The 12,920-nt window shown below is 37.7% G+C and overlaps 1 protein-coding gene across 4 annotated transcripts in view; it reads left to right on the top strand.

Moving 5' to 3' along the window:
- LOC129443263 (protein strawberry notch homolog 2) overlaps nucleotides 1-12,920 on the top strand; it is a 29,937-nt gene that overhangs the window by 1,786 nt on the left and 15,231 nt on the right. For 3 of the 4 annotated variants that reach the window (XM_055203745.2, XM_055203743.2, XM_055203744.2), the window contains 16 exons: nucleotides 1,796-1,875; nucleotides 2,164-2,251; nucleotides 5,334-5,510; nucleotides 5,600-5,662; nucleotides 5,756-5,852; nucleotides 5,953-6,113; nucleotides 6,228-6,361; nucleotides 6,444-6,534; nucleotides 6,629-6,772; nucleotides 6,874-6,991; nucleotides 7,089-7,194; nucleotides 7,328-7,481; nucleotides 9,235-9,411; nucleotides 9,659-9,756; nucleotides 12,242-12,318; nucleotides 12,419-12,601. In XM_055203745.2, coding sequence (XP_055059720.2) covers nucleotides 1,796-1,875; nucleotides 2,164-2,251; nucleotides 5,334-5,510; nucleotides 5,600-5,662; nucleotides 5,756-5,852; nucleotides 5,953-6,113; nucleotides 6,228-6,361; nucleotides 6,444-6,534; nucleotides 6,629-6,772; nucleotides 6,874-6,991; nucleotides 7,089-7,194; nucleotides 7,328-7,481; nucleotides 9,235-9,411; nucleotides 9,659-9,756; nucleotides 12,242-12,318; nucleotides 12,419-12,601 — 1,948 coding nt within the window. Of the gene's footprint in view, nucleotides 1-1,529; nucleotides 1,575-1,795; nucleotides 1,876-2,163; nucleotides 2,252-5,333; nucleotides 5,511-5,599; nucleotides 5,663-5,755; nucleotides 5,853-5,952; nucleotides 6,114-6,227; nucleotides 6,362-6,443; nucleotides 6,535-6,628; nucleotides 6,773-6,873; nucleotides 6,992-7,088; nucleotides 7,195-7,327; nucleotides 7,482-9,234; nucleotides 9,412-9,658; nucleotides 9,757-12,241; nucleotides 12,319-12,418; nucleotides 12,602-12,920 lie in introns of all 4 variants that reach the window. The other variant, XM_055203746.2, reaches the window with a different exon arrangement.

Genomic DNA, 12,920 nt, shown 5'->3' with positions numbered 1-12,920 from the left:
GTGTTTACTGTAAATGTATATTATAGTCACCCAAAGAGCTTTAAGCACAAGCTTTGTATGAGCTTCAAGCAAACTAGTGACATTTCTATATCAATCACCACAAATTCTTATAATGATATTATTTTTAAGACACAATGGGAAAGGCTCCCTCACTTGTAAGTGGCTTTGGATAAAAGCATCTGTTAAATAAATAAATTTGACCAGTGCTGGGAAAATGAGTCACAATGCGCAACAAATGAGTCGCATTGCACACCGTCTAAAATCATTATCGGTTTCATTATCGGTTTGCAGGAGTTAGAAAATAATATGATTTGATGTTAAAATAGATATAAAGAGAGACAAGACTCGAAAAATAACTTACTCGCGCTGACTGACAGATCTAAAGCATGCACACAGATGAGCAAACGTGTGATCCCAATATATATATATACACATCTACACAGAATTACAGTTTTAAAAATATCTGTTTTGCCGAGAATTCACGCAGATATAATCTGTTATGTCTTAATTATGTGAATGTTTGGTTAACTTTTGGGGATCTGTTGTGTAAGATTATATTAGATCCTTGCATTACAGTAGATCTTAAAGCTGTCAATCAAACAATAAAAGAAAGAAAACAGTTGCACATATATATATTGTTTTAGACTTTGTGTGTTAAATCTATTAGTTTTACAGTGATTTTAAGGTATGGATGCGGTGATTTTGTTTTTGAACCTTAAATTCTTTAACTCGATTTTTCTTAAAATTGACTTTGTTGACACTGTCAACTTTAAACACGTATAGCTCTGTCATTGTTCGTCAGATTTCAGCATATCATACATGATTTTAAAGGTTTTTTTTTCTTGATTTCCCATTAGACTCTTAAGGGGATCGCACACCGGCCGCGCAGCTCAGCGCCGCGCCGTTCTAAAAAAATGTAACACATTGTTTTCTATGAGTGTACGCACACCGGCGCCGCCAGGTGGCGCCTGTCCGCGCCGCCCAGCTGTGACTCAGGAAGTTGTTCTAATCCCTGTCGCGCCACAGAGCGCCACTCACATAGTTTAACATTAAATAACATCATAAGTGTCCCACATCATTAATGATTAACATTGGCTGCTAACGTATATTTTACATTTTGAAGCAGACGCTATCTGACGAAGCTCGCGCTATTTAATGTGCACTTCCGGTTTACAATACCTCCGAGTTCTCCTAGGCGCGGCGCGGCGCTGAGCTGCGCGGCCGGTGTGCGATCCCCTTTAGAGAAAAACTAACTGTAATAAAATTATTTTCATTTGAAATCTTAATTTAGAGGCAGTACTACCATGAAATCAATACCACATGATTAGACCAATACTAAAGTTAAACACATGTAAAATAGTAGGAAACAGATCTAAAACAGATTAGCTTCTCAACTTCATCTTAATGATATAATAAACTAAATAAGTTATATGTTTAATAACAAGTCTTTTTGTCAGAAAATCAATTCTTAGCATGTTGTTGATTATAGGCACAGTTTTGAACTCTTCTCTTTATAATTGTTGTTCTAGTGAGTCTGAACTGGGAGGGATCTTGGAGTGCTTTGGTACCCAGTGGTAACTGTTTACCTAGATAGGGTTGCCTTACTTATATACTGGGTATATGGTTGTTTATGTGGTGAATGTCTATATGTCTTTGCACAGTTTCTGTTGGGTTTCACTCACATCAGCACTTGACTGCTAGTGAATATTTGGGTTATTGTCTATCTCTGTTGGACAGTGTTTCCAGAGGTCTAACTTCCTGTGTCAAATGTGATGTTTGTTTCCTGTTTCCCCAGAGTCAGCTCTGTCCGTCAAACTCATGGGCGTTCTCGCAGCAAACTCAATACAACCAGCACTATCCTATGCAACCTGGGAGGTTAGTAACACACTTTATCTCAACTTCAAACGCAGCACATCGAGCGCCCGCTCCTGTGTACATCTGTGATTTGGTTTTCCGGGATGTTTACTGGCAGATACGTGCGACTCGGGTGCATTTCTTGTAAAGGCTTTGTCTGGGATTCTTAATCATTGACAAAACTTTTGTTCATTTCTGATTGCAAAGCATGAGTTGAATCTTCATATAAATTATAAACAGAGCATTAAATGAGGTAAAATGTAAGTGTGAAGGAATTTTTGTCTCATTCCTGTCCTTATTCTTCATCAGGCCGCTCCAGTCGAACCAATCCTCTGTGAATCTGGACCTGTCTGACATAGACTTTCACGACCTTGTGCGGAACGGAGATTTTACCCAGGTGAGATCAGATTCATTAATATTAAGATTCAACAGGCGGTGGATCTATTTGTCTTTTTTTTTTAATTGATGCTTTTTGACTTTTGGTGCTGTTATGAGGATGATGATGGTCAGACTCGACCCTCTATTGTCATGAGCAGCAGCACGTTGTAGACTTGTATTTACTCTGACAGCATTGGTAATGAGGATATAGATTAAAGACACGTCTACTGTTAAACAGGAAGCTGTGATTAATCTGTAGCAGTGGATCTCAAACTTTTTCAGTGTGCGGCCCCCCTTGTGTACGGCACATTCCTTCGCGGCCCCCCAAAGAAATTTTTTTGACAAAAAACTGTTCTAAAACATATTGAATGATACAAAGTAGTGCTGTTGGTTAGTAGTTGGTTATTTTTTTTTTAGGTTTAATTCCACAGAGTTCATGATAAATTAATTTATTTAATAAAATGTCATAAAGCTGGGGCCCCCCTGGCACCATCCCCCTGTGTGAATGACTACAAGTACAACATGATATGTTTGTTAGACTGGCTTTTGGTGTAGCATGCCGACAGATCTGATAATGAAGTTCATGATTGTGTTTTTGGTTTAAAGGGATAGTTCTTTAATTGTCATTTCTAGATGTATTTTTTTGATCGTTTCATTCCAGTGTCTGTTGAATTCCAAATAAAGCAAAACTCAGGAGTGACATAAAGTCACCCAGCAGAAAGCATGCCAAAAATCTGTGTTATTCCATCAAATATTCATTTTAAACTATTCCTAAAATACATGATAAACACGAGTATTGGGCTGTTTAAACTAGTTTACTTTGAAGTATTCAAGATCTGAAAACATTGCATTTTTTGTTAGTTTGTCTGTTTTCAGTTTTCTGTAAATCAGGACAAATAAAAGCATTATTTAATTAGGAATTTGGCTGAAATGTTGTCGGTAGATGACAGAATGAAACAAAAATGAGTCTTACTTAAGTACATAAAAAAACTGAATATAATCTTGAAGTGGTCTTAATTTTTTTTCCAGAGCTGTATCTTTTAGCTCTTTGCATCAGTTTAGTTCTGTTTATCAGAAAGTTACAGATCTCATTTTAAAGTTTATACTTGTACAAGTACATAGATGTAAGTAATGAACCTTGCATTTTCCAATGACACTTAATATGATTATAATCATGTCAACTCGCACGAGAAGACTTTAGTTGTGTATCTATGGATGTTCCTACTTAAGGTGATCATTGTTGCACTGTCAAAAATAACTTTCTTACTTAATATCTTATGCTAAGTTTACACCAAAATCGCGTCTACCGCGCCTAGTTTGCCGCTTGAACACTTTGAATGCATTCGCGCGTGTAGAGCGGAGTAGACGCGCGTAAAAAGCAAGCAAAATCCGCTTCTTGTGGGAGGGGCAACTGCTGTGAGAGTGTCTGTTTGCAAGATGACTGATGTTGATTGTGCATTTATCGAGAGAGTTACCAGTTAGTATTGGGTAACCTTACTATAGGGGGAAAATAAACGGCGCGTGTCGATAAACGTCACGTGACTCAAAAGTGAAGTGTGTATTACAACTTACCAGGTTGCCACAAGTCCTTACTGACACTCTTCCAAGCAAGGTGCTTTTTATTCCTGTCTCCTCTATAGAAATAATAACTTGTGTCATATAGCTCCGAGTGACTGCTTACAGGCAATATCAAGCCTTGGTTGAGTGAGTGACTCCGGGCGGGGCTGCCACCACAGCAGCAGGCAGGCTCCTGATTGGTTAAAGTTCAAATTTTTCAACTCGGGCGTCAGCTGCAAATTCGCATGAACCGCAAAATGCACAAAAGCACCATTCGCGCGTACCGCGCACAACGCTCAATTCACGCTTCACGCGCGAATGAGGCGGAAACGGGTCTTCCGCTCCGTGCCGAACGCCTCTTCCGCGCCGCGGGACCTCCTGACGCGCGTTAACGCGTCTGCACATTGACTTAACATTGAAATCACTCGCGTTTCACGCCTCTACCGTGGTTGGTGTAAACGCACCATTAGTCTTTTTTCAGTACAAAAATCTACAAAATTCTTAAATCAAGAGGCATTTTCTTAAAGGAACAGGATGTAAGAAATTTATGTCAAGTAATCATAAAATGGCCCTGATATGTCACTAGACATTAAGAAATCATTTTCATTTCAAATATTTATATCACTGACAACAGTGGTCTGGCCAGGATATTGTCATTTAAAAAGTGGAGTTGCAGCCCTCAACTGATGTTTATGTTGTCATTTTGTGTATTGGCCACCAGTTGTGTGATTGCAGTACCAGTTTTCGCCACAAGTTTTCTTATTGCAATACCAGTTTTGGCCACAATCCTACATACTGTTCCTTTAATGAGCAAAATAAACTAAGAAAATAAGTCAAAGTTAGCACAAATGCACTTTAATTAAATATTCAATATAATTTAATATTTTTTATTTTTAGACTTATTCTCTTAGGTCATTTTGCTCATCAAGAAAATACATCTTGATTTAAGAATTTTTTGATATTTTTTTTTCTGAAAACAAGACAAAAATACTTCGCAAGAAAATCATTTTTTTGCAGTGTGTTAGAAGGAAGCAAACATACTTTCTATATCTATGTGCATAATGATTTAGTTTGTGTATCACGTGTGGTTTCATTAAATGATATACTTGAATACCTCATGTTTCTTCAACTCTCCTGGAAGCTCTCTGTCTGTGGAGATGTTTCTTCACTTTGATAGTGTTTCTCATTAATCTAGATCAATGCTTTCCAATCCTGGTCCTCTAGGCCCCCTAACAGAAAGTTTTAGATGTCTCCTTATTTAACACACCTGATTTAACTCATCAGCTTGTAAGGGAGACATGTTTATCATTTTGGAAGGAGGCTGATGACAGATTTACAGTGAATGTTTTTGGACAATAGCCACTTCTGTAGTAATGTGTTGAGTCCGTAGCTGGCGTGAAAACAAACTGCAGCTGGCACATCGTATATCAGATGAGTTTACGAGCACAGTTTCTGCAGACTTCAGCCTTTAAACATCCAGATGTCTTAAAAGAAAACCTTAATGAAAGCCATGTTTTCTTGATCATTTGTCGTGTTCTTTCTAGGATTTGTCATGTATAGACGAGCTGTCCAACACATCACTGTTCTCCTCGCCCTCTGACTCTCTTTCTGAGTACCCCGAGCCCTCAGGATTTGGCATCGACAGCCTCGCACAGTTACCCACTGATGGTACTTCAGCACAGGGCTACTGGGACATACCTGGACACAGTCAGAGACAGCAGGTGATGTATCACAATAGACAATTGTTGCGTAGACACACTTGTAGTTGATATATGTGTATGGCTCACAATCTTTTTATTATTTTCAACAGACCCTGGCTGTTTTTCCTAGTAAGCTGGATGGCATACTGTCCACACCAGTTGCTGGATTTAAGGTAGATGGGCTCTTCTATCTTCTTCATCTAATATTTCACCTTGCGTTTCATCAACTTGCATCATCTTTCATTGTCTGGTCCCCATTTCCACAGGTTCCCCCGCCTTCACAGGAGGAAGAGGAGGAGGATGAGGAAGACACAGAGGAGTTAGGGCACGCCGACACTTACGCTGAATATAAGCCATCCAAATGTAAATTTAATGTCATGAGGGCAGTATCCATCAAATATTGTCACTATAATACATATCACTGTGATTTTATAGTAAATTAACCTTGTTCACATGTGTCCAGCTACTATTGGAATCTCTCACCCTGACTTCGTGGTAGAGACGAACACGCTGTCCAGCGTCCCTCCTCCTGACATCACATACACCCTCTCCATTCCTCAGACGACCATAAACTCCGGTCTGCTGTCAGCACTGCAGCTGGAGGCCATCATATACGCCTGCCAGGTATCCAGACTCGTCCTTTTCTGCTTTTCATTCTTTTTACTTTAGGTTCTTCTCTTACAGACTTTTGTGCTCATTGTTAATGTATGAAGTCGTGTTTATGGTTTTGTTATTTAGCAACACGAGGTGATTCTTCAGAACGGTCAGCGAGCAGGATTTCTAATAGGAGATGGTGCCGGTGTCGGGAAGGGCCGTACCGTGGCTGGAATCATACTGGAGAATTTCCTAAAGGGACGGAAAAGAGCATTATGGTAACAGTCGTTCACATCTGAATCAGACTTGCGAGATGAATTTCTCATTCTAGTCTAACATATTACTACTACTATTTTTTAGGTTCAGTGTCTCAAATGACCTAAAGTTTGATTCTATGAGAGATCTCAACGACATTGATGCTCCCAACATCCCTGTTTTTGCTTTAAATAAGGTTTGTAATGTGATTCAAATCAAAGTATTTAATAGACAGTGATTTTGAGAGACTTTTGAACTTGATTTACAGTCATTTGTTTTTTCTCACACAGATTAAATATGGTGATACGGCTACCTCAGAAGGCGTTTTGTTCGCCACATACTCGGCACTGATCGGAGAGAGCCAGGCTGGCGGGCAGCACCGCACCAGACTCAAACAGATCCTGGATTGGTGTAAACCCAACTTTGATGGAGTTGTATCCTTGACTTGTCCATGGTGTTGTCATCTTAAATCAATAAGATATATCTGGAAAGAAAGTATCTGAAGTGCTCTTGATCCTTAACGTGTGAATGTCAGATTGTGTTTGATGAATGCCATAAAGCTAAAAACGCAACCTCCACCAAGATGGGTAAAGCGGTGCTTGATCTTCAGAGTAAACTTCCCCGGGCAAGAGTGGTGTATGCTAGTGCCACAGGTGAGTTCTGCTTTATTGAGTTCTACACCTGTATGTGGTGTCACAATCATTCATGTGGCTTGTTTGATCTAAACTGTTTTTGATCATTATTCTGCAGGTGCTTCTGAGCCAAAGAATATGATCTACATGAGCCGACTGGGCATCTGGGGGCAGGGGACACCATTTAAAACGTTTGATGACTTCCTGCATGCTATTGAAAAGAGGTCAGAGGTCACACTCACAGAATAGATCAGTGCTCTCTTATGTAACAAAAAAATACTGTACTGTTTTATCCAACAAAAATGACCAAATGTAGTAATAAAATATATCTTTCACATCCCATGATCTGTTTTCCAGAGGTGTTGGTGCAATGGAGATTGTAGCCATGGATATGAAAGTGAGTGGCATGTATATTGCACGACAGCTGAGTTTTTCTGGTGTGTCCTTTCGTATAGAGGAGATAACTCTGGATGAAGAGTTTAAACTGGTTTACAACAGAGCAGCTAGACTGGTAAGAGAAACACATACATGGATACATGCATACATGCAGAGATACATACATATATAATGTTCTGTGAAATACTTGACTATAAAATCATAAACCTCTAGGGCTACAATAGCTAATTGATAAAATCGATAATAATCTAGTATGAAATGCATTAATGTAAATTAATTTAATTATCGATTAATTGGTCTGTGACGTCACATGCTCCCGCACCACCTTTGGACCGTGCAGACACATGTTTGCTTCATACAGCGCCAGCTGTGCGCTTATAATTAAAGTCAAACACGTTTTCTTCATACAAGTTGAGCTCCACGTTTATAAGGCGATTCTTCTTACCGCACAATGACGGAAGCAAAAGCGCAAATGTACTATGGTTAATTAAGGTTTAATTTCCTTTAATATAACTGAGTTTGTATTTGTTTAATTGTTGTTGGGTTTTCATTAAAGTAGTATTGAACCTCAAACTAATCATCTGTTTTAAAGTAAGGGGGAAATCCATGTTTTTATTACTGTAATAACGCATGTATATCACTTTCATATCATAGGGATTATTTATTTTGTTATTAACTAATAATGTTCATTCTCATCAAGGTCTAAAGTTGAAGATTAAAATACGTTTATTGATACATGACAAAATTTCCTCACCAGCACATCCCTGAAGACTCAATAAGTTTTGTTTATTATTATTTTGATATTTAAAGATGTTTTACTATTTAAAAGCGGCACAAACTTTCTTATTTAAGGCAGAAAATATCAAAATCAAAAAGATTATATTTTTATAAAATGCTGTAGTAGTGTGTGGCTTTTACAATGTACTTTTTATTTGATTTGTCGATTAATCGTAAAATAATTGCCAGATTAATCGTTAGTTGCAGCCTTATAGACCGTTTCAGCAGTAACAACATAAACAAGCGTCTGTCGCGGTCCGCACGTAACTTCCGGTAAACTCCGCTAAGAATAAATAACAACAAAGTTCTTTAAACGTAGTTTATTTATATAACAAGCAAAACAACAACACATAGATTACCTAGGAAACCAAAACATTTGTTATTTTCGACGAGGCATTTGTTCAAGAGATCAGTTTAGCAACTACTCAGACCATTAAAAAAACAAAATCGGAAGTAAGGTTCGGATCTAGACGTGTATCACGTGCGTCCGATGAAACTGTCTATAAACCTCTCAAGCGTATTTAACAGTGTAAGCCGGTGGTTGACAACCCTTTTCACTTCAAGGCCCACAGCAATATTTGAAGGCCCCCCACTCAACAAATTTTTTCTAAATAAATTATTAGACCTTGGACTAGCCAAATGTTTAGTCGCTACTAAAATAGCCCCCCACAAATAAGAAACATCTTGATTTTTGCTTGTTTTAGCTTATTTTAATGCTTGTTTTGTCCAATATTTTTAAATCTGTTGAGGCCCCCCTGTGGGCCCTGACCCACTGATTGGGAAACCCTGGTTTAAGCACTCTTGTCAAGGCTAATGACATGATAACATATACTGATAATCTTCTTTAAAGCTACAATCATAACTTGATTTTTTAAATTAAAAATAAACGCTTTTAATTTGATTTTCCCTGCACTTAGCACTTCAATATTTTTCTTATTCGGTTTTCATTACTGTAAAGAGATTTCACAGTGAGTCATAATACACACATCCAGCTAATCTGTAATAAATTGTATCTGTTATTTTATTCATTATTGATTTCAGCTGAAGTGATGAGATTTAGATATGAAAAGTTTGTGAATGTCTCTCTGTAGTGGGCTGAAGCTCTGGAGTTGTTCACTATGGCTGCAGACACTTTGGGTTTGGTGTCGCGTAAGTCTTTGTGGGGTCAGTTCTGGTCGTCACATCAGAGGTTTTTTAAATATCTCTGCATCGCTGCTAAAGTTCGTCGTCTGGTGGAGCTCGCTGAGGCTGAGATGCAGCGCGGCAAGGTGAGTCGCTTATTCACAATACTGCTGTTCTTCATCATCATCATTATCATCATACCTGATAAAAGATTTTCAGACCTAACTGAAAAAGACTGTTTTCACACATCTCTGTTAGGAGTTGTTCACGCAAACATAAAAATTTTGATTGAAAAATGAAAACCTTGTCCAGTGGCACCACTTTTTAATTTAACTCGAGCACAAATGATTAAATATTGTTGACTGTGGCTCCGCCCGTGTCGTTTTTTATCAGTGTGTCGTGATTGGCCTGCAGTCCACCGGAGAGGCTCGTACTCGTGAGGTCCTGGATGAGAACGATGGACATTTGGACCGATTCGTCTCTGCTGCTGAGTAAGTGTTTGTCCACTCAGTGTCTGTCTTCTTAATGTCACCAAGATGCTGTTTCCAGTCATTTAGATCTTCTCAAATGATTTCAACAGCATGTAAAATCCCCAGTTATAGACTTATTGACTCTTTTAAAGGTGTTCTATAATACTATTTAATGAATTTGATTCTGGGGCTTTAATAGATTGATTGTTCATAAGACATATTTTACACTAGGGGTGGGCGATTTGACCAAAATCTTCTATCACGATAGGATTAATTTTATATCATGATAACGATATGTATCACGGTAGAGTTTTTAATGTTTTAATAAGGTTTAAATCTTTAATACCATAGAAATGTTCATAATTCTCACAAAAAACATATACAAGCATAGAAAGAAGATAAAAACAAACAAAACTCGAGCTCTCTGAAGATAAACAGTCAATGATATAAGAATGATAATAAATAATTATGCATGTATGTATAAGCCTATATATATTTTTATTTAAGGTAGAAAAGTGATTTAATCAGGAGCAGTAAGAGATTTTCTCTCAATGCTGTTTGATTAACACGAGTGACAGACAGGAGCAAAATTAGGTAACTTCCCCTTTAAGACCAAAGTCTGGATCCAATACACTGTTACACATGCGCTTTCTCTTTTAGCTGTTTACTTTCTCTTAAGACCTAAATGGTCGTGTTTATGAGGTTGCTTGCAAAGACGGGAATTTTGACGCATATGTGTATTTAAGGCCAATAAAGCGGAAAAATGCTCACGAGCTTAATGAGCAGCGGTCGCACGACTTGCGTGCTCCTCACAGACAGAAAGAGCAGCGGTTGCACGACTTGTCTGCTCCTGACACACAGAAAGAACGCACGCATACAGATCTGTTGTCTGTGTTTTAATGGCTTAAAATAACTTGTTTTAAAACTGCAGTGCTTAAATACGTGTACAAACATTACGTTTTTGCGACCAGTAGAGATTTTGGACTATCGTTTCTATCGAGGTTACGCGCCCACGTCACGCTCCTGTGCGCGTAACCTCGATAGAAACAATAGTCCAAAATCTCTACCGGTTGACAAATTTCTACCGGTTAAGTATGTCTACCGGTTTATCGCCCACCCCTATTTTACACTATTGCAGCTTATGTCGTAGGTCCTGTCTCTTTAAAGCACTTCTTCCCTTATAGTCTTTCTCTCTCAGCATATAAAGTAGTTTCAAAAGTCAAGGAATAAAGAACGATTAATCACAGTTAAAGGAACAGTATGTAAGAAATGTATATGAATTAATCATAAAATGGCCCTGATATGTCACTAGACATTAAGAAATCATTTTCATTTCAAATATTTATATCACTGACAACAGTGGTCTGGCCAGGATATTGTCATTTAAAAAGTGGAGTTGCAGCCCTCAACTGATGTTTATGTTGTCATGTTGTGTATTGGCCACCAGTTGTGTGATTGCAGTACCAGTTTTGACCACAATCCTACATACTGTTCCTTTAATATTAATAATGCCTGTTTGATATCGATTCTGAATCGTTAAGGCGATATTATACACAGCTATTTCATGCACGGCTCTTTGATCAGTAGGTAAGTCCTTGTCAATCTAAATCACTGTTCGATTGAGTCGTTTATATTTTTTTATTATCATGAAAATACCTGAAAAGGTTTGAAGAACAACAATATAAATTTGCATGCAGGCATTTTCTGGAGCTGCGTGTGTAATGGTTCTTCTTCTGCGGTGCATATTGAGTTGATCGTCTCAGCCCCAGTATAAAGATTTAAAACTGCATTGACAGATTTGAGAGATCAAAGGTGCTTATATGTGCTTGAAGTGTGAATGTATATTTAAGAGTACGTGTACATTTTTGTTTCTTACACAGATATCAGTGTGTTTGTGTTTACTTTTTATTTGCAACTTTGGATTAAGAACGTTTGTGATTATTGTCCATAAATGCAAATCCCAGCGTTCATAACTCGGCAGTAGATTCTTCCTTTTTCTTTGTGACAATGAGTGACATTGCTTTATGGGGTTGGGTCGATTAATTGTGCAAATGCGTGTTTTCTCAATAAAGGAATTTTAATGAAATACTGTAAAATGCCGCCAATTCCAAAAGCCAGAGGGCGCTCTCCAGCAAAACCTCAATTGGTCCCGCAGAAGAAATACCATTACAGACGCTATTCCAGGAAAAGTCTATAAGAATATTTATTTCACTGTTTTCAAATAGTTTCAGGTATTTTCATGATTTGAATGATTGTGTTTGACGAGTGTTATAAACGACTCAAGCTCATAGTGACTCACAGAATCAGAGACAAATATTTTTATTAAGAAACACAATGCATTGTCACAGCCCCATTGTTTAATTATTTTAATAAAAATATAATTTATGATTGAATATGTTCACTACGGTCAGGTGTGTAGACCACTAATAACTTTAGATCATCTGTATTTATTGTCTAAAAGTGAAAGTGAGCTGGTTTGAAATGTGTGCCTCTTTATTTTCCATAGGGGTGTTTTCCACTCGCTAGTCCAAAAACACTTTCCAACAGAGAAGAGAGAGAAAACTGCCACCAACAAGAGGAAACGTGAGTTCTGTGTTTTCATTAAACAATATTTTGATGATCTGTGTGGGTATCTAATAAATCTGGATTGGTATAAGAATCATCGTCTTTTTGTTTTCTACAGGAAAACCCAAGAGTCGGCCTTTAAAACTTCCAAAGCACTGTGTTGAAATGGGCGGCGTTATTAAAATCAGTGATGATTCAGACTCTGATTCAGATGACATTGACAGTGAATCAAATTCTTCTCCTGAATCACTACAAGATAATGATGATGTGATTTTTGTCAACCACATTAATGGACCTACAGGTAGGGTAACGGTTAAACTTCATATAACATCACAATCCACCCTGTTTTTCTTTATTAAGCATACAGTATTCTTGCTTTTGTGATTCATTTGTTATTACAGAGGAAAAATTTATTTTATTATAATTGTGTTTAAAAATGTGTTCATATTATAATGAGTCCTATCCCCATAGTAAAACTGATAAATTACTGTCAAATTACCAGAAAGACCTTTTGTGTAACTGCAGACATGTGCTGTTCACACAGTCAGTGGTGTTTGATATTTTTCTCAGTAAGATATCATTTACACATCAATGTTAATATACCGGTAAACTCTGTGATG

The sequence above is a fragment of the Misgurnus anguillicaudatus genome, unplaced genomic scaffold (genome assembly GCF_027580225.2).
Source record: "Misgurnus anguillicaudatus unplaced genomic scaffold, ASM2758022v2 HiC_scaffold_26, whole genome shotgun sequence".
Lineage (NCBI taxonomy): Eukaryota > Metazoa > Chordata > Actinopteri > Cypriniformes > Cobitidae > Misgurnus > Misgurnus anguillicaudatus.
Note: the sequence above shows the minus strand (reverse complement) of the source record. Positions and strands in the feature narration are given on the sequence as shown.